This window comes from Trachypithecus francoisi, unplaced genomic scaffold, assembly GCF_009764315.1.
Source record: "Trachypithecus francoisi isolate TF-2019V2 unplaced genomic scaffold, Tfra_2.0 Lachesis_group16, whole genome shotgun sequence".
NCBI classification, from domain to species: Eukaryota; Metazoa; Chordata; class Mammalia; order Primates; family Cercopithecidae; genus Trachypithecus; species Trachypithecus francoisi.
In genome coordinates this window covers 84,663,171-84,679,929 of record NW_022681461.1, presented here as the reverse complement: position 1 = coordinate 84,679,929, position 16,759 = coordinate 84,663,171, and the positions used below count along the sequence as shown (strand labels likewise).

Here is a 16,759-nt window from a genome sequence, read left to right as displayed (position 1 = left end):
TCCCTCACTTTCTTTAGATTTCTTCTCAAATGTCACCTATCTGTGAAGTTTACCCTAATCACTGTGCTTGAAAAGGCAAATTCTGTTCCCCCTTCCCTCCTCTTTCAGACACATTCTCTCTCTCTTTGCTTTATTTCTCTCCTGACATAATATGTGATTATTTGTTTATTGCCTATTTCCCTACCAAAGTAGAATGTAAGCTACAGGAGGGCAGAATTTTTGTCCATTTTGCTCGGTACATATTCTAATTGCTTAGAACGGTGCCCAGCACTGTTAATATTTTTTAAACAAATGAATGAAAGTATATGAAAACTAGGATTTTTTTTGTATAAAATAAATTTGCATAATTCCCCCCACCCCGATCCCAAACAGTCTCATTATATCACAAGAGCTTCCTAGAACAGCTGTTTAAGAGAGAAGGGTGGAGATGGACATTCTCAATGAAAAGGAGAGGAAACAAGGCCCAGTTGTGCTAGCCTGACCTGATCATGCTAATATTCACCAATCTACGCATCTACTGTTGAAACTGGGACAAAAAATATTTAAAATTACTGAAGTAAAACATTGGAAAATGAATGCAAAAATTTCAGGTGGAATGTGCTGATTTTGTTTTCTTAGAATCCTTTCTTTGGGAAACTGCCCTCTTCCTGCTTCACGTGGTTTTGGTATGTCTACCAATCACAGACTCCCTACTCCCTGTTCACCAGGCAAAACACGGGACTCAAGGCAGGCCAAGGTGGATCTGAAGCAGAAACACTGGGCATCAAACGTGCTTGGAGCTAGTCATTTCCAATGTCAGGGCCCCAAAGACACAGTTCCCTAGTTCCTGCACTAGCATCCTTGGAGTGCTGTGGTTCGAGGCTTCATCTGTTACTCTCCTTCTTACTTCAAAACATCGAGCCTTCCCATTATTCTTTTGATAAGTTTTTGCTTAAGTTTAAAAATCTGTTGCAACCAGGTGCAGTGACTCACGCCTGGAATCCCAGCACTTTGGGAGGCTGAGGCAAGTGGAGCACCTGAGGTCAGGAGTTTGAGACCAGCCTGACCAACATGGTCTCTACTAAAAATACAAAAATTAGCCAGGCATGGCGGCACATGCCTGTAGTCGCAGCTACTCTGGAGGCTGAGGCAGGAGAATTGCTTGAACTTGGGAGGCAGAGGCTGCAGTGAGCTGAAATTGCACCACTGCAATTCAGCCTGGGCAACAGAGCGAGCCATCTCAAAAAATCTGTTGCTTGCAACCATATAATCTGATTTAATATATGTACTGTTTAAATGATTAAGGTCTTCTAGCTCCAAGGTGTGAATATAATTTCTTTTGAGATAGACTGTATCCTGACGCAGATCTCAGAAATGAACGGGTGGAGCCTGTTTTAGGAAGTCTTCTCTGACAGCGTAAGGCTGTGCTGCTTTTGCCTGTCTCCAACAGCCTAGTATATAGTTAAGTGTTCAATACATTTACTCTAAAGATTTCCTATTAAATATTTTTCCCCAGAGCAAAATGACTTCAAGAACCTGGGAGAATAATTGTATTTTTCAGTGACCTAATGCACTAAGCTTTGTATCATCTCCTCTCTGGATCTGCATAGCCAAATGCTGATGTTCAAAAATTTTTTTCCTTAATAAGAGAGCTGGTGACAGGGGGAGGAATAATAATTTTAATGAGAGGTAAGGAAAAGAAAAAGGCTATGGTGCTTCTGAAATATGGATGACTCACAGATGCTTGGAAGCAGGACAAGGAAGAAGCAAATGCTATTTCTAATTTTGAAGACCTGGTATCTATTTTATTTATTTATCTATCCATTTATTTATTTGTTTGTTTATTTTTTGCCTCCTGATTATTTTGCCCAGAAGAGTAGTTAGTTGCTCAGAAGAACTTGGCAGATTCCTTGCTGTGTCTATACATACGGCCCCTTGTTGGGGAGTGAAGGGGTGGCCTGCCCCTCCATACCTGTGGGTGTTTCTCATTAGGTGGAACGAGAGACTTGAGAAAAGAAATGAGACACAGTGACAAAGTATAGAGAAAGAAAAAGCTGGCGTGGGTCCTCTGTATGCTGAGCGCCAGTCCCCTGGGCCCACTTTTTCTTTCTCTGTATTTTGTCTCTGTGTCTCATTTCTTTTTTTGAAGTAGGAGAATCGTATCCACATAAAATGTGGGCTCCAAATATACCAAAGACCGAGTTTCCCAGTGGAGAAAGTCTGGTTGAAGAGAGTTAGGTAAGATTATGCAGTGCACTCATTCGGAATTAAAACATATATATTTAACAAGAATCATGAAGATGGAGAAAAAAGAGATTCATTCAGAGAACCTGGAATTTTCTCATTTACCAAGACATAGTGAAAGAGCACACTTAACAAAAGAAACAGAAGAGGAAATAATTTATTAACACAAAATCCAGGGAGACACTGCATGAGCCTAAGTGAGTAGTGCTCACACATTTGGATTAAACAAGGATTTTGACAGCACTCTGCATTCCTCTAACCTGGAAACTGCTTAGTGGCTCATCAACATGGCGCTGCCCATGTTGCTGTGAAGATTCTTCTCTCTCCCTGTTTCTTGGGATTCTTGAGCCCCCATCTCTTCTAAGCTTGGGCGACCATCTTTTAGGGTTGAAATGGCACTTAATTTGCCACATTAGCTCTGTTGTGCAGTTTTTTGAAAAATTTATTATTAAAACGACTTAGAAAAATATTTTTAAAAACTAAATGTGAGATTACCCATAATCCTTGTACTATAAAACAATTACTTTCAATTCTCCATTTTCTCTTCTGAACAATGACCATATATACGCACACATATTTTTCAGAGTTCTAAACATAGGATATAACAAGTTTGCATTATGCTTTCAAAAGAATTTATTTTCTAACATAATAAACTATTTTAGTATTAATTTCTAAAAATATTATTTTCTAACTACTATTTTATTTATTAACTTTAGTGGCCTAATACTATCACCTATTGTTTTTGTTATAATTGACTACTCCCAAACTATAGGTATTTAAGTTTTTAAATATTATTATTTATTGTATATATGACAAATATTGCTACAATAAAAAATTTTGTGTGTAGCATTTTTTTTTTCTTTTTTTGAGATGGAGTTTCACTCTTTCTCCCAGGGCAGAAAGTAGTAGAGTGATCTCGACTCACTGCAACCTCCGCCTTTTGGATTCAAGTGTTTCTCCTGCCTCAGCCTCCCAAGTAGCTGGGACTAAAGGCATGTGCCACCACGTCCAGCTGATTTTGTATTTTTTAATAGAGATGGGGTTTCAGCATGTTGGCCAGGCTGGTCTTGAACTCCTGACCTCAAGTGATCTGCCTGCCTCAGCCTCCCAAAGTGCTGGGATTAAAGACATGAGCCACCGTGCCTGGCCGTGTATAGCATTTTAAAGTATTTTTATTTCTTTGAGGTACATATTGCAATGAGCAAGATTACCTGGTCAAAGGATATAACTGTTCTGATGACTTGGGATGTGTAAGATGTCCCATAAAAAGGGTGGAAGCCATTCCCAGTGCCACCAAAGATACCGCAATGCCTAGAAAGCTTCTATTTTTGCCAATTCTGTTTTATAATTAATCATTTTTCCTGTTTTAAATATTGTAAGTTGTATTTATTGAATTAATAAGGCTATTTTTCCATGTTTGTTTTACCTATCTCCTTTTGTATGAATCAATAATGACTTTTTTGCATATTTATTTATGCACATCAGGCACAGTGAGGCTTTTTGTTGAAAAATTGCTAACCCTTTTGCTAACATGTTATGTTTCCCCTTTTTATGTTTTCTTATCTTTGTTATATTTTATTATATAAAAGTTTGAAATTTTACACAGCTATACTTACTTTGATTATTGTACATTCTTCTACTGTTTCAGGCATTAGAAAATATTGATTGTGGGGATAAATATTTTGTGTCCAGTGTTATATTTTTGAAAAATAGTGAACACTTCAGTCTGTTTTAAACTTCTGTGCCAAAGAGTGTAACTGTGTTAATTTTTCTTCACTGAAACTCTTAATTTCATCTCAATATTTCAGAGACGCCTTATTCAATAAAAGGCTACCTTCATGTTAGAGCGACCTGCATTTCTTTGTAGTACTTTAGGTTTTTATTTCAAATCTTCAGATTTTTAAAATATTGGCAATTTTTAAAAAGCATTGTGAGAACAAACACCATGTAAAACCAGTAACAACAAAAGCAAACATTTGTAGGTCAGAGTTAGCCTGTGAGTGGTCAGACTGTCTTCTGATCTACACAGCTTTATTGCTACTATGATGACCCTTCAGTGTTATAATTTTTCATTATGAATCAGCTAATTCTTGATGATTCATGATTTATAGTTCACAGTCATTGGCTACTGGGGTAGGTACAAGCGACACAGCAGCAGAGGAGTCCAGTCTGATTCTCAGTCTAGTGGCCTTGTTCCTCTACCATAATGACATTCTGTTTTTTTTTTTTTTTTTTGAGATGGAGTCTTGCTCTGTCACCCAGGCTGGAGTGCAGTGGTGCGATCTCGGCTCACTGCAACCTCTGTCTCCCTGGTTCAAGCGATTCTCCTGCCTCAGCCTTCTGAGTAGCTGGAATTACAGGCACGTGCCACCACACCCAGCTAATTTTTGTATTTTCAGTAGAGATGGGATTTCACAATGTGGCCAGGATGGTCTCGATCTCCTGACCTCATAATCTGCCCACCTTAGCCTCCCAAAGTGCTGGGATTACAGGCATGAGCCACCGTGCCCGGCCGACACTCTGTTTTTAAAAACACCCGAGCCTCCCCCGTTCACAGTATTCAAAATAGATATAACACCATAGCAGACTACCTACTCTCTCTTTTAACAGACAGAAAGAATCAGTAGTGTAAGTGGAGAATGGAATTTGTAATTTTTTAAAATAAAAATAGTCTTCATTTAAAAAATGCACACTGTTCCTCAGATAGTGGCTTAGGAATTTGTAATTAACAAAAATGTTTGGAACATATTTTTTCCTTGAGAATGTTTCTAAAGCATGATAGAATATAAACCAAAGCTAAATTGAATTTGCTGAAGCCATATTTTTTTCTCTGTTTCAAAAAGAGTGTCTAGTGGTCTGGGGATTGCAACATATGGTGGAGAGCAGACACAATCCATTAACATAGGATTCATAACAACATATTGTGACTGATCTCTATAGCCTCAGAGCATATTGGTTTGTGTTATCGGTTTAATCTAAATACTGTCACCTGTTTCTCAAGATGAGCCAAAGGTGGAACATGGTTTAAAACTGTTTTTTGTCTAACATATCTGTTTCATTGCAATGCATAGAACCAAAGAGGTGGAGGCTGCTTGTTCTTGGACAAGCAGTTTACCTCTTTGGGCTTCAGTTTCATCATTTATGAAAACTGAGGCTTGATTTGATTACATACATGGTTAAGACTATAATAAATAATTTGTGACAGGTAGATATAGGAACTATAAAAATAAGATAAATGCAGAGAGGTAGAAATAAAGCTCAGGATTTGGGGTCAGAAAGCCTGGTTCAAATCCTTGCTTTGCCACTTACCAGCTGGGTGACTTTGGAGAAGATTCTAGATCTCTACGTGGCTCATCTGTAATGCTGAAATAACGGCACCAGACTCACAGTGTTGTTATGATGATTAAATTATATGTATAAGAAAGGTTATATCAAAAGTTATGGGACAATTGCTCAATAAATATTTATTGTTATCATCCCAAGAAACTGTATAGAACTAGATTTGTTGGCAACTGGCAATTAACTGACAGGAAAAACAAAGCATTCTGATTTGGGAATAAATGTGATTCTTTTAACCCAAATATCCAGTTAGATCTTTCCAGTGCTAAATCCAGATACAGGCTCTCAGTTCAAGGTCATTGCCACAAAGCCTTAGGTAATTATCTTGAGTAGATTTATTGGACAATTAGCTTGTAAATTCCAGCCACTCCAGAAACTGAAATACATTTCCTCTCTTTGTTAAATGTGAGCATGTAATCCAATATGTTTCAAACCCTTGGTCATAATTTTAAAATTTCCATACTTTAATGTGCACATTGCAGGGTATATAAATAATGTCTCTCTTTAATGACAATAATGTCCTCTTGGCTAGTATGACATGTGCTCACTTTCTTCATGTAAAATTCCTCCAAAAAAAGTTAAATAGGTTGGGCTGGAATGAGAGATTTTCTTTTAAAATTTCTCCAGCTCTCAAGTCAGAAAGTCTATTGTCCCCTCTGCAAATGAAGGAGTGGGGAGGACCTTGAAATTGTTCCCATTGTTTTCTCTCTGGGCTTGGATATGGGCTGTACACAAATGTCCAGTTAATTTTAGAGTGGGTGTAGCTAAGAACTAAGTAAGTGTTCAAAAGCAACCAGTGAGCCTCATGTCTCCTTTACATATTGATCTTGTAGAAGGGGAGGAAGGGGGAAGGGAAGGGAATTAGTTGAATGAAATGGAATTGTGCTCCAGCCGTGTTGCATGTCTTTTTGAATCCTCAAAATAACCCTGGGAAGGATCCTCTTTTTAATTAGGTGGAAAGACACAGACAGGCTAAGTAAATTATTCATGCTTACACAGCTAAAAAGAAGTCAGTGTGATAACAAGCTAGTTGCAACTGGATCCACACCTCGGTGTGTCTGAATCTTTGAACATTGCATAACCCTAATCACCACAGGGTTGGGAGCGTTTATCACAATTTTTAGGGTTGAACAGGAATTGAAGGGGCAAGAATTCCTTTTTTTTTTTTTTTTTTTTTGAGGCGGAGTCTCGCTCTGTCACCCAGGCTGGAGTGCAGTGGCCGGATCTCAGCTCACTGCAAGCTCCGCCTCCCGGGTTCACGCCATTCTCCTGCCTCAGCCTCCCGAGTAGCTGGGACTACAGGCGCCCGCCACCACGCCCGGCTAGTTTTTTTTTTGGTATTTTTTAGTAGAGACGGGGTTTCACTGTGTTAGCCAGGATGGTCTCGATCTCCTGACCTCGTGATCTGCCCGTCTTGGCCTCCCAAAGTGCTGGGATTACAGGCTTGAGCCACCGCGCCCGGCTCCAAGAATTCCTATTTTTGTGGTTTCTAAGTAATCTATTAAATAAAAAAGTATATGGTAGGGTGCCTTGATAGATGGGTTCCCTGAAAGTGATTAAATTTGTGAACTTTTTTTTTTTTTTCCTATTTTTGGTCAAGACCAGTTGCCAGCTTCTTCCAAATAAAATAGTGGTAAATCCCCTTGAAACAGATCTTCCACGTCCTGAAGAAAGTTACCTGCGTGGCATCCCTTGGCTAAGCAAGTGTAGGGAGAGTATGTTTCATTGTTCTGCTGTTTTGAGAGCCTTAAGCATCTTATATGGGAAGTGGTTCTCTGTGAGAAAGGGGATTGGTGTGGAGCCGCAGATGCTGGGACAAGTCCTAGCCCTGCTCTTCTGAGGACAGTTCGTCCTCTGAGAACTGACAATAGTATGTGGGACCTCAGGAGCTGGTAACATTTGGCATACAGGCAGTGATGTATTTACTGGTACTGATTCTCCAAAACCAAAACAAAAACAACTAAAAGCTTTTGTTCTCTTCTCACCATGGCTGATCTAAAGCTACCAACATGACATAAATGAGTGGGAAGAGACACGTGCATTCTGGATCTCCCTCGGAACCACAGGCTCCCAGTGGTGGAAATCTATTAGGGTGTGAGGACTTCTGCGCTGAATGTTCCACGAGAGAAAAGGCTTCCTGGAATGAGAGAGCTCTCAGCTTCTCTGCTATGCCCCAGATCTGATTTTCAAAATCAGCATAGCTAGTGTAGCCAGCATCCACCTCTGCTGTGGAGACACAATTGTCAGTCTCTGCATCTCTGAGCAACAGACATAATGCCACTTCAGCATCCTAGGGAGATTCCACTGCAGCCTGAATCTTTAGTGCCTCTCCTCCGTGGGACAACTAACTGAATGTCCCATTCTCTCCACCTGGGGGATAGGAACCAGTGTCTGAGGTGAGAGCACTTTCTGGGAGAACACTTTCCTTGCCCTATTTAGCTGGAGGTCCCCTTCATTGAACTTAATGCTGGTGTCTGCTGCCAACCCTGGAAACCCACTGCCAATGAGGATGATGACTGAGCTGGGCACTTAGTCCAGGCTTAGCATTTCCTATAAGAGCCCTGAAGCTAGTTTCTGTTCAGGAGCTGGAGCAATGAGTCAGGAGGAGGCCAAATGAACTCCTACCCCTCAAACATGCACAGCGATTTCTGGATGCATTGTGGGGAATGAGGCTGCAATCTGCTGAAGGAAAAGATAGGATTCCGTCCCCCAAGAAAAGTGATTACAAGATGCCCAGGAAAGATAAATATATTTGTCCCTGTTGCTACAATAGGAAGTTAACAATCTGCCAAGATATCTGAACACAAGCAAATGAAAACAGTTCACCTAACACCCATGCAAATTATAAATTTCCTCCCATAAACAAAATGATCAAAAATAACAGCAAAAATGTATATTTTCTTATTTTTGAACTTTCAAAGTTCTAGTTTGGTCTTTGGATCAAAACAAAGATGTTTATAAAAGGCATTTCCTTTTCTTTCCCCACTATGCTCAATTGACTTGCTCTTCCCCTCATAGGGTACCCTGAGTCATTCAGAGAAGAATTAATAGCACTGAGCTGGTGATGAAGCTCCTGTTGGGACATATGGCTTCACAAAGAGAAATACTTCCAGGTAAGTCAGAGAGACAGTTGGACATCTTGAGCAAATCTCAAAAGAGGTAGGGAAGAAAGCAAAAGTTGTTGGGTGGTGCTTGTAAAAGGCTCACACGATGAGGACCAGCTTCTTGTGGATCTCCAGGTCTCTGACCACAGCACTGAATTCCTCAAAGGATATCTTCCCATCGCCATCCTTGTCCAGGATGATGATGGTTTTGTCGACCAGCTGCTGGAGCTGCCAGTCCGCCAGGTTGTTGCCCACCATCATCTTCAGCACCTGGAAGAGCTCCCCGTTGGAAATGTAGCCATCTTTATCCATGTCGTAAATGCTGAACGCAAACCTCAACTTCTGCTCCTCGTCGCCCTTGACGCTGAACTGAGAGGTCCCCAGGATGAATTCCTTGAAGTCCACTTCTCCATCGTCGTTGGTGTCGAAGACGTCGATCACTCGCCGCACCAACGGGTTGTGGCGCAGCTCCGGCAGGGACATGAACTCCTCCACGCTCAGAGAGCCTGATTTGTCCAAGTCCAACTTCCTAAACCTCCTGCCCAGCCTTTTAATTTCATCATTGTCAAAGTGGGCGCACATCTCCGCCGGGTAACTGGCCTCGTTTCCCATTGTGGACATCTGGCAAGGGCCACGGCTTACAGGGTGGGAGGAGGGAGCAGGGGCGGCGGGCTCGGGCGGAGCGCGTGCCCGGACGGTTGGGCCATGGGGTGGGGGTAGAGGGCTCCCGGGGGCCTTGGTCGAGCAGAAGGGCAGGGGAGCGGAGGGAGGGGCGGCAGGTCAGAGAGGGAGCGGAGATAGGAGGGAAAAGGGGGCGGAAGGGGAGGTGGGTGCTGTCTGGGCAGGGGTATAGGGAGGAGAGAATGGAGCCTGGGGGTGCCTGGGAGAGGCAGAGGTGGAAAGCTGGGCTGCCCCTTCTCTTTATCCTCTCAAACTCCTTGTACTTTTCCATGATAACCCTAATTCCCCTGGCAATTATTTTATCTACTTATTTCCGCCCCCCCCACCTTTTTTTTTTTTTTTTTTTTTTTTTTGTCTGAGAAAGTAAGCGCCGAAGGAGAAAGGGTCACATCTGTATTATTCGCTGCAGTATCCCAGAAGCATAGTACTTCACAGGCAATATGTGCTTAGTAAATATATGCCGAATGACTGAACTGCAACCAAGGACACTGTATACTTGCTTTACAGACCTAGTGTAAGGACGAAACAAGGTGGCACATCAAGGCATTGATATAGTATGTTTTCCACGATTCCCTGGGAGGGGGAAGCACATCAATTACTCCAAATGCATAAGAAACAAATGTGGTTCAAGAGCAAACAGTTCAGAGGGACTTGGGGGAAACTCAGGCCACTAAATCAAACTGAAAGAGGCAAACACTCCTTCACTTTAAAAAATGTTGGCAAGTTCTGTGTTCTATAGTTCAGCCAAAATATCAGTCTAAAGATAACTGTCCTGGAATTAGCAAAACTAAGCCACTGATCACCTTATCATTAGGTCTGGCCATTTTACTTTCCTCTGTAAACAAACGATAATCCATGGATATGTTTTAAAGCTGATTATGGGCATTACACAAATGAAACCCCTTTTCCCAATTAGACTGTGATATTGGAACATGTTTTATTTTACTTATTTGCTTGCTTTTCAGTTATTCAGAGAAACGAGCATGGTACAGTTTGGATATAAACCTGTCGAATTTGCAATATTAAGGACACCACCTTAAATTATATTACAAGATGCCTAAAACCAGTGTTGGTCTCTAAATGCTACCAACCACTGTAACCTGTGCTCTTTCTAAAGCACAAAGACCTTTCTGGACTCTGTGGGGAGATATCCAGGCCCTGCAGGTGCAGTTCTGAAAAAATCAGAAACCTGAGGGGCAAGGAGAGAACTCTATCTTTTGGGCATGCAATGGGGCTGGGAGCCTCTAGAATTGTGTTACTGGTCTCATCTTGTGTCTTTGACCACAGTGTAGTCCAGTTTCTTGTCTGCAAGTAAAAGAATCTACCTCTAAGAAGTTTAGCACAAAAGATAATTTGTTGGAAGAATCTCACATAATCTAAAGAAGAGCTGAATGATTCAGTCTTAGGAAGGATGAGGATCCCACTGGGTTTAAGGAAAAATTGGAACCAACGCCTCAGGACCAGATATGTAATTTGCGGTGTCCTTTGTTTGAAAATGATTAAGAGCTTCAAGATGGCCACAGCAGAACATTAAACCAACTACGGGACCTTAAGTGACTGCATGGGCCACATGCCCACAAAGCTGGCCCTGCAAGGAGTTGGGCCCATTGACCTCTCTGTGCCTTTCACCTCTGCTTCTCTTTCCTTCACTCTCTCCTACGATAAAGCAATTCTTCTGCATTGCAGAGGACACAACTAGTGACAGATTCCAAGTTAAGACTTTGGGGATTTTCTTATCAGAAAAGACGAACTTTTCCCTGTTCTAGTTAGATGCCCACAAATCCCAGGAGTAGGCTCTGAGTGGTTTCACTTGGGTTGGGTTCCCACCTATGAGCCATCAGACGTGGTTTATAACATATGGGAGTTTCCATTTGAACCTCATGGGTGGAGCTGGTTGGGGGATGTGGGGGCTGGGTAGGAAGAGCAGGTACCAAAAGAAGCACATGCTCTTCCTTATAAGAACGCGGTAATGCTGAGCAGACAGAACAACAGATGGGCATTAGACAGGTCCATTCGTGCTGACTCTATAGGAGAGAGGAAGCGTTTTGAACTCCCTTCAGTTTTGCCAACTGAATAGGCCACAGATCTTGCTATAGCTATAGGCCTTCACCAGCTCATTCATTACTGCCAGGTCCATCTTATTATTTGCTAAAATATCCCTTCACCTCTGTGTAGACAGAATCAGTATCTCACTTGCAGACACTCTTGTGAGTTTTACAGACTGTGGGTTACAACACACTAGTGAGTGATGAAGTTGGTTTAGTGAGTTACAAGCAACATCAAAAAAATAGAATAGCAGATAATTGAAGAGAAAGTATCATCAGTAAGGGGAAGTACTATTACTTCATAAAGTTGTTTATAAAGTTGTAAAAAGTTTACTTCATAAAGTTGTTAAAACTAAATATAGTACATGTATATATGATAAAGGAATACCAGGTCATTCCAGGTTTGCCATATGACATATTTTCTTGCTTTGATTATGGTAAAAAATAAAGACAGTCTGACGTATACTATAGACCATAGTGTTTTGATGTCTTATGTTATAGGCTCATGCCATGAGAATAATTCAACAGCAAAAGCATTTTCATACTGGTTGATTCTCTGTGAGATCAGTATGTGGGGATGAAGTAGATGAATCTTGAAATAATAATCTATAGCAGTACTGTCTAATTATATATGTAATTAAAAATTTTTAGTAACATTAAAAAGCAAAAAAGTGAATTTTAATAATGTATTTATATTAACCCAACATATCCAAAGCATTACCATTTCAACATGTAATCAATATTATCATTTATGAATGAGATGTTTTATACTTTTTTGTACTGTATTTTATATTTACAGCACATGTCAATTAGAGCTCATAACATTCCCAGTGCTCAGTAACTACATGTGGCCATCATATTGGACAGCACAGATCTAGACAGTTTAATGGAAATGGAAAGATTTGGAAGCTAAAATATTTGATAATTGACTGAATTAATTAGGTTAAAAAGAGGTATTATTAATTAGGTATTATAAGGTAGAAAGGATTTAAAATGGGACAACATCAAATCTTAACTGTCCACTTAGGAGCAGTAAGACCTTGGACAAGTGGCTTGACATTAGTTTTCTCATATGAAAAATGGGGCTAATAATATATATTTTGTATAGTTTTATGAGTATTAAAGCTAATGTTAGTCAATATAATAAGTCATTATCATTATTGCTATTATTATTAATTTTATTGTTACTTACCCTGCTAGTAGAGATGAAGTCTTAAAGGATACCAGCCTGCCCTGGACACTTAAGTGTACATATAGCCATTTAACAACACTTCTCATGTATTGGTTACAGTATACCACAGGCTGCTCACACACTATACCAGCATACAAGTTGGCTCCTCCTGTTCAGAACTGTTTGAGGACTGATTACAGACCTTCCATTGCAGACTTGAGAAACACAGTAACCAACATCACTGGCCCATCAGGCACTCTTAAGGATTCCTCACTTACATTCTTCTGAGTAATTCCTTGATAGTCATTTAGAAAGGAGCTTCCGGTGCGAAAACTCTTAGTCAGCTGTATTTCCCTATGTGAGTGTGTGGTTAGGAGGTAGCAAAGGGTAAAGGAGAGAGCATAGGAGGTAAATAGTTGGTTCCAGCCTCAGCTCTTTACCTCGTTAGCTGTGAGCCTTTGAGTGAAGCTATTGCTGTACCAGCCTCAACATACTCAACTGTGAAATGATGATAATACTTACACCTGCTTTATCTATTGATGTTTGATGTGTTATTGTAAGAATCAGATGAGGTAGTGTATATAGAAATGTTACATAAGAAGGTGAAATCTTGTCACAGGAATATAGAATGGTTACACAGACAGTACTGGGAAGGTGGTAACACTTCACTGAAATAATTCAGGTGTACAAGCAGAACTATTCTACTCTGTGCTGTAGAGGATGTAACATTATGCTAGATCTGGAGTTTTAGTCAATGTGAAGTTGAGTTCTCATTGTTCTACATTTCACAAACTGTAGTTCGGCATTATTATGGGACACAACGCCATTTGTTTCAATTTTTTCTGTAAATTATTCTTAGTAATTTCCATAGAAAACACTATTTGTTACTTTTCTGTTCATCACTGTGGATTGATGTGGACTGTAGGACATTCACTGAAGCAAGTAAATTAAAAGGGTTGACTAACTGTTTTGGAAGAAACCAGGAGCCTTGATGGTAACTTTTATTTCAGTAAGTCATTTTTTTTTCCTTCAAAAGTTTTCAGATAAAGAAATATGAGTAGGTCACATGTAAAAATAACTGACACTGGAAAATCAAACCAATGGAAATGGAAATGAGACCTGAGGTTCACATAGGTTTCATTTTTTCAAGCCAGTCAGGAGACCAGATCACACAGCTGTTCTAGAAGCTATATCCTTGACATTTGGTTGGAAGCTCTCACCTTTCTGTAGCATTGTCAGTCACCATATTTGATATCTAAGTGTACTGACGTTAGCCACAGTGTAGACTGTAGAACCACATAGCCCAAGTTTAAACTGTTTCTGAGCATCAGGTTTGTCATCTGTTTGGTTTTCTTTTGTAATACTGAGATGGTGCTTAATGAGTTTTTGGCATGTATGGTTTTAAATCAGAGTTTTGCTATTTAACAACTTTGTGACCTTGGGCAGAGTTACTTATCTGAATCTTTTCACTCATCTGTAAAACAAGGATGATGATTACTAACTCATAGCATCACTTTCAGGATTAAATGAGATAGATTATAAGAAGAAGGAGGCTCAATGCCTATCACATAGTAGGTACAGGAATGGTAGAGATTATAATTATTGCCTACTTTAGGCTTGCCTAAAAACTCAAAGAGACTGTATGCATACATACACACAGATATACTCAGCTATTTATTCATTTTCTCAGCAAATAATTATTGAGGATCTACTATGTGAGAAGAATATAATACTGACTTAAAGTGGATGCTTTTCCTGTTGTCCCTGTTCTCCTGGAGCTTACAGTTTTGGTGGGAACATGGACATTAACCAAATTATCATGTCCATAGATGTAAAGGAGCACCTGCCTTGAGTATTACAGATGAGAAGTACATGGTGCCAGGAGAGTTTCGACAACAGGAAACTTTTATTGGGGAAATGATGATTGATCTACAATCTCAAGAAACGGAAGTTAACTAGATGTTCTGGGAAGGAATGAGTGTTCCAAGTAGAAGAAACTCCATGTGCAGGAGGAACAAAACAAGTAGGAGGAACTGAAAGAATGCCAGTGTGACTGGAGTAGGGAGGCCAAGGGAGAGCATGGTATTGGATGAAGTAATAAGATGGTTTGACCGTTCCCCGTACACTGAAGAAAAGACAACATTTACTCAATTATTCTTTATAGGGCATTGTTTATTCAATCATGTTTTAACATGTAAAGCATTGGGACATTCAGAGATGGTCTTTGCTCAGAAAACTTACTGATCACTGAGTGAATTGAGGCATTAAAGAGTTATAATTAACTAACACAAGATGGACAACAAAACATGTCAGCAGAGAGGTAAGGGAAAAGAACTATAAGAACTCAGAGAACTGAGAAATTACTTCTTTCTGGAAACAATACAGGAAGATCTTTTTTTTCTTTTTTCATGAAGTATTGGAGAGAGACAAAGGGAACAAGTACCATAATCACAGAAGTGGGAAAGAGTGCAGGTGTAGATATTAGCAAGTTGCTTATAATGCCTGAAGTACTTGAGCAAAGTAGCAGAAGATGAGCTAGACAGAACCAGGGTTCTGAATGTTTGGCTAAGACATTTCAGTTTCTATCCAGTAGGGAAAGCACAAGTTTTATCAAAAGAACAACTTAATCAGAATTATATTTTGCGGAGATTAATCTGGCATTGTGGGTAGATTGAACGGGACAAGAGACCAGTATTTGGGAGAGCAGCTAGGAAACAATGACAACTACAAATTCTTGTCTAGAAGAGCCTGAGCTGGGATGAAAGAGGCACTAGAAGTAAAATGTGGAGGGTATTCATTATTTTGCAAGAGCTGTTGTAATGAAGCAGCACAAATGGGGTGGCTTAAACAACAGAAATTTATTGTCTCCTAGTTCTGGAGGCTAGAAGTCTGAAATCAAGGAGTTGGCAGGGTCATGCTGCCTTTGAAACCTATAGAGCAACCCTTCCTTGCCTCTTCCTAGCTCCTGGTGGTTTATGGTCATCTTTGGCCTTCCTGACTTGCAGATGCATAAATCCAGTCTCTGCCTTCGTCAGCACATGGTGCTCTCCCTGAGTATCTCTGTCTTCGTAGATGGCTTCTTATAAGGATACCAGTCATACTGGATTCGGGCTTCACTCTTGCTGCAATATGACTGCATCTCAGCTCAACCAATCCTGTCTGCAATGACCCTATTTCCAAACCAGAACACATTCTGAGGTATTGAGAATTAGGCCCTCAGAATCTCAATATCTTTTTTTAGGGGACACAGTTCAACCCATAACACTAGGCTGAAATCTTATTGTATAGAAGGACAGAGGGAAGGAGCTCAGAAGAGGCCCCACATGGGTGTGCATCGGCTTCCCTGGCCAGCAAGCCCTAAGCTTTCATGTTGCAGGAAGCCACCTATATTGCATAAGAAGAGGGGCATCTCTGTAAAGGCTCCAGGACTCTCCTATGATGTTGCCTTCTCATCCAACACGTCCTGAAATTCTACCAACTCCCACAGCCGCATAGGGAGGAATTGTCCTCAGACACGCTGGAGGAAGTGTCAGGGCAATTTCTCACATTTTTAGACTTGGTTTTTGCCTTATGCGAGAAAGAAAAAAGATGGTTTTTCCAGTATTTTGTAACAACTTGCATCAAGAGCCACTAGATGGCAATCTTCACACATTTCCATACTTTCTCTGCTTTCTTCAAGCCCGAATCCTCAGAGCCCAGAGGCAACTCCTCTCTGCACAGGGAATAGCGGTGAGGGAGGAGTCCCATTTCCTGTGATCCCCCACAGACTTTAGTGCATGGAAGTCTAAAAAAATGGAAGGAAGACTGTCTCACAATAGTCCTAATCAGTTTGAGCACCGTTCATACCTTTTAGTTGCATAGTAAATAGCATTTCATCAATATTCATGAGTTTGCTGAATTTAACCAGGGAAAAGCAAGAACTCTTAACAGTATGTGGTCTTGGGTATAATTTATGCTGAAGAATCTCTGGTATATAAAAGAGGGGACTCTTATTCCGAGAGATCTGTTTACTTGGTCATTAGCAAGGGTGAAGGAGACACTTCCTGAAATTAGTTTTCCTTCTCTCAAAATCCAAACTTCTGTTATCTATAGTAGCCAGAGAGCAACAGAGAAGCAGCCCTAATCTTGTGATGATATGGAGGGAGGGGAAAACAAGACTAGAGAATTGTAGGTCTGGGGGCCTGTTCAACAGGAGC

General features: G+C 40.5%; 2 protein-coding genes across 4 annotated transcripts in view; both read right to left on the bottom strand.

Annotated features, from left to right (window-relative positions):
• Window positions 1–16,759, bottom strand: part of GRIN3A (glutamate ionotropic receptor NMDA type subunit 3A) — a 172,733-nt gene that overhangs the window by 16,983 nt on the left and 138,991 nt on the right. The gene's annotated exons all lie outside the window — the stretch shown is intronic.
• Window positions 8,293–9,403, bottom strand: PPP3R2 (protein phosphatase 3 regulatory subunit B, beta). Its single transcript, XM_033237937.1, has one exon. It carries the CDS (start codon window positions 9,285–9,287, stop codon window positions 8,766–8,768), a length of 522 nt encoding a protein of 173 aa, XP_033093828.1. The 5' UTR covers window positions 9,288–9,403; the 3' UTR covers window positions 8,293–8,765.

Coding starts and splice junctions, on each gene's coding strand:
- PPP3R2 (XM_033237937.1), bottom strand. CDS start 9,287: ATGTCCACAATGGGAAACGAGGCCAGTTACCCGGCGGAGATGTGCGCC.